Source organism: Acipenser ruthenus, chromosome 10, assembly GCF_902713425.1.
Source record: "Acipenser ruthenus chromosome 10, fAciRut3.2 maternal haplotype, whole genome shotgun sequence".
Lineage (NCBI taxonomy): Eukaryota > Metazoa > Chordata > Actinopteri > Acipenseriformes > Acipenseridae > Acipenser > Acipenser ruthenus.
Window position 1 is genome coordinate 29,971,356 of NC_081198.1, and position 12,206 is coordinate 29,983,561.

General features: G+C 36.4%; 1 protein-coding gene across 1 annotated transcript in view; it reads left to right on the plus strand.

Annotated features, from left to right (window-relative positions):
- The window catches only part of LOC117410804 (contactin-associated protein-like 5), a 245,439-nt gene that overhangs the window by 185,984 nt on the left and 47,249 nt on the right, over positions 1-12,206 (plus strand). Inside the window, exons 12-13 of the mRNA XM_034017651.3 lie at positions 1,050-1,169; positions 3,348-3,548. Coding sequence (XP_033873542.3) covers positions 1,050-1,169; positions 3,348-3,548 — 321 coding nt within the window. The remainder of the gene's footprint in view (positions 1-1,049; positions 1,170-3,347; positions 3,549-12,206) is intronic.

Consider the following 12,206-nt stretch of genomic DNA (forward strand, 5'->3'; position numbering starts at 1 on the left):
AAAAGTGCTTCCTTGTGCAGTTTTTGTGTCTGGGTCTATGTTTTAAAGGACAAACGAGCCGACGAAAAAAATCTGCATTTTATTTTGCAAACTCCAGCCTATGTTGGGAAAAATAAAACTGATAAACAATATTATTCAAGTCAAATATGTTTATTTGTATAGCTTAGAAAAGAAGAAATTTTAAAGGGGCTACAGCAAGATTCAACTGAGCTGTGGGAAATACTTTCAGTGCAGTTTTATAACTTTCAATTCACACCCTTTTAGTGACATCATTTATGACCCCTCCTCTCTCTGTTTTCTGCAAATGTGACAATTCTACATAGGCAATACAGCCAAACCTGCACAGAGGCATTCCTTTGTTTCATAAAGAGGCCGCTTGCATTCCTGGCTCAAGCACCGTACCCATCTTCTCAATTTTCTACACCTAGTTCTGTGAGAATATAAATATTAACGGTCTGGCAGTGCATAAACACTTGCATTTGATATCTGTATACAAAGGGATGTGTTCTCATTAGAAGCATGTTTGAATAAACAGTAATTATAATATCATACCAATTTATTAGTTTCCTTGTACGTTTTAATCAGCAGCCAGCTATTTTCTGCTTAATGGCGCTATCATTGGAGGTTAGCTGCAGCATTGAACTGGAAATCATGTTTTATTTAAGCAGATTCATGCCGCCTGTGCTTGTTTGCCAATTTTTGCCAAAGTTATTAATATTTGAATCCTTTAATTAATGGCACCCGATACTATTGCACAGCCACAGAAGTGCTTTGTATTTAATTTAAATGTGTAACCAACACTGTATTTCCTATATCTGTTAACCGTTGTACCTGAAATACATATAAAAAGAGCTACTGTAATAATAGAACAAAACAGGCTGTATTTTCCACTCACATGACTTTAGGCTTGTTTTCACATTGAAGCATAATAATAATAATAATAATAATAATAATAATAATAATAATAATAATAATAATAATAATAATAATAATAATAATAATATTTGTCTGTTTTATATCTTTTTTAAACCTAATCTTTGATATTGCAGCAATCTACGAGCCTTCATGTGAAGCCTACAGACACACAGGGAGCACATCAGGTTACTTTTCCATTGACTCAGATGGAAGTGGTCCTTTGGGTCCCACTCTGGTTTACTGCAATATGACAGGTAAGCAGTACGTGTAGGATATGTCTGGATGGTGTGCTTGTTTAACATAATTGTAAGATACTTCAATTAAACCATCATGTAAAATACAGTGTAATGTACTGGGCGCTGCTTTTGCTTCTGTGCATATATTGTACAATATCTCCCTGCTTGTGAAATAAGTCCATCTCAGCAGTTCTGCACTTCCAGTCGTTATGCAGAGCACACGAGTTCAGTTTCAAGAGAAGTTAAAGCAAACACAGGCTGGAAAAAAGCTGTAGAAGCGGTGGGGCATGTCACTTCCCAGAAGATATAGGAAATTCAAGCATAATTAACTGCCTTGAAGTAGACTAAACTTGCAGACTAAACTTTCTTTCAGAACAGCACATGTGATACCTATAAAGCAAATGGCATTTCCAGATAGGTAATTATTGCACTAGCTATAACTAGGGCCTGTAGTTTTGCCTGGCTGTATACACTGTCTGACCACTTTATTATGACCGGTACCTAATATCGGATTGGGGCCACTGTTGGCCCTGATCACAGCCTTGACGTGACGTAGCATAGACGCCACATGGTGCTGGAAGGTGTCTCGAGGGATGTTAATCTATTCAGTCATTGATATTTCACGCAAAAGAAGAAGGCAGAAAATTGTGATGATGAATGTATCATTCAAGTTCATCCCAAACATGGTTTGGTGGATGGGTGCTTTATCACTATCGGCATACAAGTGCAGCATTGTTGGGTGAACCTGATACTAGGGGTGTGCAGAATACTAGTTCATTGTACTTGTTATTGTCTATAAGAAGTATTTATCAACAGGTATTCAATAAATCCATTCATAATGTGTTGATTTCAAAACAAGAAAAGCTGTCCTACCTCACATTTCCAATTGAGTACCAATCAATGGCAATTGGTCAGTTTATGGCCTTGGTATGCCAGTAGAAATGTCAGTGCCCCAGATGAGGAAAATAATAATCCAATCTGCTTTTAAAACACTCAATGTGGAGTGGAATTGAATTGCAATTGATTGGTACTCAGTTGGAACTGTGAGGGAGGACAGCATTTCTTATTTTGAAATCAGCATGTTATGAATGGATTTATTAAATACTTGCCGATAAATACTTCTTAAAAACAAGAATGTGTATATGCAACGGGTATTCTACACACCCCTATTACATACACAATTTGGCGATGACAAATCTAAGCAGGTAGACATGCCCTAAACAAGTGGCCAGGCAGTGCTGAATCAAATACATTTTCTGAGGTTTTCCAAAAGCCCACCTCAGTGGTCATATTTTAAGGTTACTTTACTTTAGAAGATCACATTGACGGTCCTCCAGTCAATTCCTAGGTAACTGTGGAGCTAAAGAATTCAGCAGTCCAATACTCCTAGTGTCATCTTTTTTAAACTTTCACTACAAGGCTGTTCCGTCGTGGGAGTATGCTTTAATGTGTTCCATCTCCCTGTAAATAGGTTCATTTAACACTTTAAAAAATCATGCAGTAGCTGTGACTGAAAATAAGAACGTGGCAGCTCATTAATCAGAGAACTGACATATCTGGATTAAGATTAATAACCGTGAGGTTTCCAATGGCATGCCCTGTGTTGTGAGGTAGGCCATATACTGTAGTTTAAAGATTGAGGACTTCTTTCTACCCTCAGCCATCTAGATGAATTGTGAATAGCATACTTCAATAATGCAAATCGGAATTTATTAATATATTTAATATATTTAAGCAAAATAGATAGATTAGATACATAAAAAGTAAAAGAAGGTGGACAAACTTGTAATGCCTTCATCAGTATCATGAAGGTATTAGTCAAAATGTTTGTTTCTGTAAGTTTAAAGTGGGAAGCTGAAAATAAGGTGCAAACACATTGTGACAGCTAGTGTATGCAGCTCGGGTATGCAAAAGACCTCACGCTTAACTGGGAAATAATACAAACTGTGCTGTAATATATTTAACAATAAATTGCTCCTAATTATCACAGCATTAATAGTGTTAAGCCAGCTAAAACAAAACAATGTTTGAGAAGATAGGTAAGTGTTTTATTTTCTTAACAAAAAGTAGTCCATGCAGAGTGAAATGACAGGTTGGGTGAGTTAATCTAACCCATTTTTTGAAATCATGGCTTCACAGGGGTATTGTTTTTTTTTTTTTTTTTTTTTAAACTATTTCCTATGGCTATCATTGTAGATGATAAAGTGTGGACTACAATGCACCACAACAGCATGGAGCTGACCAGGGTCCAGGGTTCGAGCCTGGAGAAGCCGTATTCCATGCAGTTCAACTACAGCACTAGCCGAGAACAGCTGCAGGCCATGGTGAGCAGGGCGGAGCACTGCGAGCAGGAGATCCTTTATCGCTGCAAGCGATCCCGGCTGCTCAACGCCCGCGGTAAGCAGCCAGGAGCCACTCCCTTTACAGGGGTTTCTCAGGGTTGTTTGTGATCTTGTCTAGGCTCTTTTTGCTGTTCTGAAAATAAATGTGTAGGGGCCTGTTCAATTGAATGAGTTAGTTAAATTTTTGTACCAAGGTTATGCAAATCAAACATTAAGACTAGAACGACCGCGTTTATAGGCATACCTAAAACCACCGTGATCGGTCAATTTGACCGGCGTATTAAAAATGTCATAAATATTTTAAGGAAAGAACAAACAAATAAATATAAGTTGTAGTTTTATTCAAGAACGTCATATAAAGCATCTACACAGCCGAAACATTATAAATAAATGGACATTTCAGACATATTACATAAAGCGCAACCTCAGAAAATTGTAAAAAATGAAATAAACAAATATTTGAAAATACATTTGTGTATATACAGGTATATTTTGTACATACAAAACTGTAAGTAACATTTTTTTTTTTCTTTTTTTTTTTTTTTTAAATAAATGGGTTTATAGTGCCTACGTAACAAAGTGCATAAACACATCCTTGGGGTTATAGTGGTCTCATCTTCAAATATACCTCACCAATATGGTGAGGCATTTAAAAAAAGCCAGATAGGTTAGGTAAGGTTACATTGCCAAAAATGTGGATTACAATTCTGGGGAAGTTATGCTAAAACTGTATAAAGTTAATCCAAGTCACTACTTCAGATGTAGCACAGAGAGTAGGATGAGAGATGGAAGCTGAGTAAAGTTTAGAACAGAAGGTAGGAAGCCCTTTTTTACACAGTGGTTTTAAAATGCTTGCAATCGCCTACCCTATTAAACAGTGGCATCTATAACACATTTAAAAAAAAAACATTTACATTCTATCCTTTCAGAGGGGCAAGGATGTCCTAAGAAGGGACACACCTTGATTGGCTGAGCAGCCTTTTCTCATTCCCAAACTTTTCTTCTGTTGTGTTCTCCAGAGTAAAACCTGCAGTCTTTTTTCTTTTCCTTATTTATGAAAAATGTACATGGATAAGAACCCCAGAGATGCATAATGTTGTTCACAATGTCATTACAGATAAACAAACGAGGCAGAGAACATTTTAGAAAGAGAGATCATGAAAGGCAAAGGAAAAATAAAAATAAACTCCTTTGTCAGTTCCTTAATGTTGTCCCATCGAGATTTGAGTCTAATTCCCAAGAAGGTCCCAAAAGATGGCAGAAGCATGAAATATGATTGCTTTGTCAATCACATGATACATATATGCCCCAAAAAACTAAACAAAAAGAAATGCAGAAGGTTTTAGAATCTAGGTATACACTAATTTGAAGAGAATTCACCAGTGTAAGTGTATGTCAGTTTGAGTTATCAGATTCCTCCAAGTAAGTCGCTTTAAGGAGTGATTGCCAAGGTTTTAATTACTAGCTTATTAGCATTAGCAGCATTTTCTTGTGCTGTTGGCTTATTGCCTGTTTACTGAACTTTAATGAAGTTCATTACTAGATGTTACTGATAGTTTATTAATTCCTGTGCTGTAGGCCAGATTCATTCTATTTGTCTAACTCCTTAACTTGTATTCTAAAGTTACTTTTATTCAGCTTCTACTTGTGCTGTCTGTGCTAGGTTTGAAGGAGTGACTTGGTTTCTAAAAAACTGGAATACCAAATCCTTAAACCCATAGCTTGTTGTGAGCCAGAGAACTAATCGGAAAGTAATCCTTCTGAGCTCAGTCCCAGCTTTCTGATCTTATTGAAATTCTGAATATACTATAGCTAGCTAGAAACGACATTGTACCAGCTATATTCTCTTTCACATGACTGAATGCACATAGCAGTGGTCAGCGGTCACAGATAACATATTTAATAAATTAACACTGCTGAATAGGGACTAGTGTTAATGGATGAAACAGGTTGTATAAAATAAATTGCAATACACTAAACACTTATCCGGACATCTGTTATCCGAACAGCCCCTTTGTAACTTGTCTTGTTCTAAACAGTGCTCTTCTGCCCATGTGCTTTTTAGCTATCTGTTTTTTTACAGAACAGTGCAGTAGTGTGTGTTATATATTTACTGAATCATATATTTTTAGGAGGTTTCTTGAATGGAATTTGAACAATTTCACAGTTGATTTGATAATCAAAAAATGTGATTATCCATACATCCCCTCGTCCCAATTAGTTCACATATCAGAGGTTTTAATACTTCATCAGTATTAATTTAATATAAACATATAATGTAAATGTACAAAAGTATTTCTTTCTTTCTTTATTTATAATTAAACTTATTTATTTATTCATTTTTAACATTGGGCACAAAATATCCTCCACATGTTTAACCCCTATATTTGTTAACAAATGGTTTGCAACTTATTGATAATCATTAACCATTAGTCGGTGGAAAGAAATCCAAGAATTGTTTTGAAGCGTTAACCTGTAATTACAATCCGATATGCCTTCTCTCCGCCAAGGAGATGCAGTTTTTATATATACACTGGAGGTCAAAATTGTGGTGACATCGGGACATTATACTGAAATACAACCAAGAAAGGAAGATTCAGCATAAAGTATTGATTTATATGAAAATGTATTAACCTTCTAAAAGGAAATGCAACAGAGGATATGTTTTGCTAGCATTTTACTGCAAACTTTTCTCATCAAAATATCCCACCCTTGTTAGCAATCACAGCTAAATATACAGTGCCTTGCATAAGTATTCACCCCCCTTGGACTTTTCCACATTTTGTAGTGTTACAACCTGGAATTAAAATGGATTTAATTAAGATTTTTTGTCACTGATCTACACAAAAGAGTCCATAATGTCGAAGTGGGGAAAAGAATCTACATATTTTTCAAAATTATTTACAAATAAAAAACTGAAAAGCCTTGATTGCATAAGTATTCACCCCCTTTGCTGTGACACCCCTAAATAAGCTCTGATGCAACCAATTGCCTTCAGAAGTCACATAATTAGTTGAATGGAGTCCATCTGTGTGCAATTAAAATGTCACATGATCTCAGATTAAATACACCTGTTTCTGGAAGGCCCCAGAGTTTGTTAGAGAGCATATCTAAAAAAACAGCATCATGAAGACCAAGGAGCTATCAAAACAAGTCCGGGATAAAGTTCTGGAGAAGCACCAATCAGGGTTGGGTTATAAAAAAAATATCCCAAACTTTGAACATCCCCCGGAGCACCGTTAAATCCATTATTAAAAAATGGAAAGAATATGGCACAACCGCGACTCTACCTAGAGAAGGCCGTCCACCAAAACTCAGTGACCAGGTAAGGAGGGCATTAGTCAGAGAAGCAACCAAGAGGCCAATGGTAACTCTGAAGGAGCTGGAGAGATCCACAGCTGAGATGGGAGAAACCGTCCATGGGACAACTATAACCGGGACCCTCTTCAAAGCTGGGCTTTATGGAAAAGTGGCGAGAAGAAAGCCATTGCTGAAAAAACCCATATCAAATCCCGTTTGGATTTTGCCAAAAGGCATGTGGGACACAGCAAACATGTGGAAAAAGGTTCTCTGGTCTGATGAGACCAAAATTGAACTTGAACTTTTTGGCCTTAGCACAAAACGCTATGTGTGGCGCAAAGCCAACACTGCTCATCACCCTGAGAACACCATCCCCACGGTGAAGCATGGTGGTGGCAGCACCATGTTATGGGGATGCTTTTCATCGGCAGGGACTGGGAAACTGGTCAGGATTGAGGGCAAGATGGATGGAGCAAAATACAGGGAAATTCTAGAGGAAAACCTGTTTCAGTCTGCAAGAGAGCTGGGACTGGGGCAGATGTTCACCTTCCAGCAGGACAATGACCCTAAACACACAGCCAAAGCTACACTGGAGTGGTTTAAAAACAAGAACCTGAATGTCTTAGAATGGCCCAGTCAAAGCCCAGACCTCAATCCGATTGAGAATCTGTGGCAAGACTTGAAAACTGCTGTTCACCAACGGTCCCCATCCAACTTGACAGAGCTTGAGCAATTTTGCCAAGAAGAATGGGCAAAAATTGCAGGATCCAGATGTGGAAGACTGGTAGAGACTTACCAAAAAGACTCACAGCTGTAATTGCTGCCAAAGGTGCTTCTATCAAGTATTGACTCAGGGGGGTGAATACTTATGCAACCAACAAATGTCTTTTTTTTTGTTTAATTAACTTTTGTGTCACAATAAAAAATATTTTGCATCTTCAAAGTGTTAAGTATGTTGTGTAAATCAAATGGTTAAAATCCCAATTAAATCCATTTTAATTCCAGGTTGTAACACTACAAAATATGGAAAAGTCCAAGGGGGGTGAATACTTATGCAAGGCACTGTACTAGGCATTCTGTCACACAACTTTAGCAGTGTATCTACTGTACGTCTATTTTTTGTCCACTCAGTCCAAATCATCTTCTAGAGCATATTTATGCTGGTTGCCACTCTTTTTCACTCTCCTGTCACACTCATCCCATAACAATTTAATGGTGTTAAGGTCAGACGACGGAGGCCAGCGCAATGATTTCAAACCCTGTTGTTCTTTCTGATTTATGTAATTAATGTTTAGTCTGGCTGTGTGTTTAGGGTCATTATCATGATGAAAAACAAATCCCTCACCCACTAGTCACCTTCCTGATGGTATTGAATGATGTTGAAGAAGGGAATTATATTGTTCCTTTACAGATGTACCTTCTATTTTTACTACAAATCAACCCGAAGCCTCCACGCTACTACCTCCACATTTTACTGTTGGCACTACACAACATCCTGACAATCTCTTGCCTGTTTTTTTCTCATGTACTGTTTCCTCTTGGAGCTGAAAAGTTCAAACATTTATTCATCTGTCCACAACACTCTTCTCCTTTGCTCTTTTGCGTTTTTGACGGTTTCCTCGTCTGCACCAAGGTTTTCAAGCAGCAACTCTCCCCATCATATCAGATTCTCAAAGACGTCTTTTTACTGTTTCGTTTGATATGGTGACTTTTGATGTGGAATTGAAATCAGCAGCATGTTGAGTGCAGGTTAGGAAACAATTAGCCTTGGATTTTCGAACAATCAGTCTCATGTCTTTTAGTTATTTTCCTCTTTCTGCCTTTTCAAGTGGCTGTCCCAGATTTTCACATGGCTCTCTTGTCTCAGTTAGTTCAGGTTCTGAAAGCTGTCTGTAGCCTTATGACTGAGAGGGTAATGTACACTCTGTTAAAAGGGGTAATAGTTTCATAGGAGAAACTGAGGTAAAATGCCAGTGAAATGTATCTGTTATATTGCCTTCTGAAATGGCTAATAAATGTAAATGGTTTGCATAAGCCAATGGTTTAGGTATAGTTTTCCTTTCTTTGTAGGATTTCTGTAAGATTTCCAGGTGTCCCCATAATTTTGACTGCCAGTGTGTGTATGTGTATATATATATATATATATATATATATATATATATATATATATATATATATATATATATATATATATTGCAGAATGTGTCAGGCTTATGCATCAGAAATCAATCAGCCTTTCACACAAATGTGTCTGTTACATATTTCAGGTGTTCCTATTTTTTTGTCACATCCAGTGGTAGCTAAAAGCACTCACGGATTGCTCTTGGTGGAGAGTTCATGGGAAAATCTTGAGTCAGTTCATAAAAAGATGACATTTATTGACTTAATCAAACTGAAATATCGGCATTACATAATTATCAAACCCTCTCCAAAGTAGTTATTTGAAAGTTATGGCTCTCGTAGGATGTTAATACAATAACAACCCATGATGTATTGTGAGATTATTACAAAAGAGGTCAAGTTTAATAAAGACACTGCATTGTCAACGTTTAAATTCGACCCAGCTATTAAATCTTATGTAAATCTATATGGGCTGGTGTTGCCTTCTCTAATGTCAATAAGTGTGCTTGTTTATTGGATTTTTCATTTTCTGGCTAGACCTTCAAACTGTTATCTCAAATCTTGCTTCTGCTTTTTATGAACATTAACAGTGGAGAGCAACATGGGTTGGATAAAAATAAAAAAAACATGAAAACACTTGATATGTAGCACATACTTTTATGTTAATTGAATGTCCATCACAGTATTGATTAATTTCAATGTTTACTGGCATGGAAACATGTTTCCTTCAAAACTGTACTATTGAGACCTATATAAGGAATGGAAGTACACAACCTGTACAGAATTATTTGTTAGCTCCAATCATTTTAAGTAATATATAAAGCTGTAAATGCCTGTTGGAAGTCAGTAGGGCGAGGCATTAGATCTGACAGGCTTTAACCAGAGGGCCAATAATAGGCAATCTTTTGGAAGAAGCCTTTTGTGTTTATTGTATTTAATTGCATTTTATCAGTTCTACAACAGATCGTTGAGAACGCAAAGCAGAACAATATTAGTCACTTATGGACAGGCACTGTAAACAAGTTATTTTCTTTAAGGGACGGTACAATAAATTGTTGACACAAGCTGTTGCTGGAATAGAAAAGCTGTTTTGTAAAACGTCCAGTCCAGTAAAAAAAAAAAAAAAATGTATTGAACACCATCAATTTTACGTTAGTTATACTATTACAGCATACTGACTAAATGTCAGAAATATGTCAAGCAATAGTTGTATGTAAACGTATAGTCCTACCCCAAACAGTTCAGAAACAACGATAGTATGTGCTTGCATAGACAAATTCCATAGTTTAACTAAACTTTATTTATTTCAGTACATTTAAAGATGTAATAGTTGACTGTTTGGGTAATAATATTTAAAAAAAGCCTGCTAAGAGGAACTTAATAATAGCTGTTGCTTCTAAATATTATTTAGTGGAATGGATAACATATCTGCTCCAAGCAGCTTGCCAAGTGCTTAGAAGCACTATGTGAAACTGGCCCCTGACAGTTGGCATCCCAGATGACCTCTACATTAACACAATTAAAACAGGTGCCAGCAGATGCACATGGCGCTGATTTCTTCATATGCCAAGACCACAAAAGTGACCCTGAGACCCTGGGAGGCACTGCCAGCTGTCCCTAGCAGTGCCAGGTAAACAATACACAGGGTGGCAGGGTTCCAAGGGCATTTGGGAGGCATTAAGTGTCTAGACAATAAGTGAGTACATTTCAGCCTGTTATAGTATAACATCATCTTCTCAAAGTTATTATCTGAAAGGTTAGTTACAAGCACTATGAAAATATTGTATCACCTGGCTGTCTGACCTTTTCAAAGAATATGAAAGAGCCAATAGCATTAAATGACACTTTAATTGGTTTTTATATTTCCCTTATGGCCAAGGTGAAAAAACAGAGCAGGTCTTGCGATTGATTCATTACATTTTGCTTTTTTCTACCGGGTTCCCAGCTTTCTGATTTTCTTTTATTTTTGTCATTTCTGTTTTTACAAAGTAACTTCATAGAAAGACTTACCTAGCCCAGCTAATTAAATAATTTAAGTGTCTGAAATTATTGGGCATAAATAAATATTAGTTTACTGGTGTACTGTTTTGGATTACTTAACTTTCCTATACCACTAGAACAATCTGTAGTTTGGGGTAATCTTTCTTTATATAGGTCTGTAGTTTTGAATGGAGTTATCTTTCTTTATACAGGTCTGTAGGTTTGAAAGCGTTAAACTTTATAAAAAATAATAAAATATCAGTTACATTTGGCAGTAAATAAAACATATCTCCTGGACAAAATAGTCATTATGGTTTTCAAATGTTTATTTTGTCATCCATAAAATCAAAAATCCTCAATCAAATATCACTTCAAGTGGACAAAAATGTAATCTTGAATAAACGATGCACTGTTTATTCAAGATGCCTCTTCAATTATATTGGAAAATGTATTTCTTTGGAATACTGGCTTGAAACCGCACAGTTCAAGTTCTGTTAAATGTGATACAGCAAACTTTCACATCTTCATATCGTAAAATGTACTCCTCTCTGTAAGCTGATGTGCATACTCTGTCAAATTTATAAGAAAGCCCTGTTAATGGTCTACCGACCAGTCAGTGCTGTACCATAATTTACAAGTCAGGTATAACATGTAATATTACAGGAGTTTGACTCTACAATGCTGTTAGAACTGTTAGATTTAATAGTAAGTGGAGTTGTAATTCAGTAGCAGCTCCTGTATGGCCTTTTTTGTGTGTAACCTTAATTTAATCATAATCATTTGGCTTCAGATTGTACAGGCAAGGATAAAATGTGTTGCATATGAATTGCTAAAACAGGCTGCAGATAAAAAGGGGTTTCCAATAGTTTACTAATACAGTGGAACTCTGTTTATCCGCATGCTTTGGGGGACATAGGTCCACAAATGTGTGAAATCCACGGAAAAATGAGGTGTCATTGCATGCGACTAGAATGTATGAATAAAATACAGAAACTAGTAATGTAAATATAATGTTTACTGAAGATGTATGCAATACAATATATTAGAAAGACAGAAGTATGTTTTAAAATGAGTTTACTTTGACAGTGTTACTCCAAGCAAAATCTTTTCAAAATGTGATATACCTCCAACCCCTTTTCCTAGCTTTTTCTGTTTTCAAAAAAAGTAAGAAATACAAAAAAATACTACAAATCTACAAGATCATAAAACAGTTTTTGTAGATGTCACTATTTTTATATGGTTCATACCCTTTCCCTAGCTTGTAAATTAAATGTCATATGTCATTATTGGCCCCCCACCCCTCTTCCCCAGT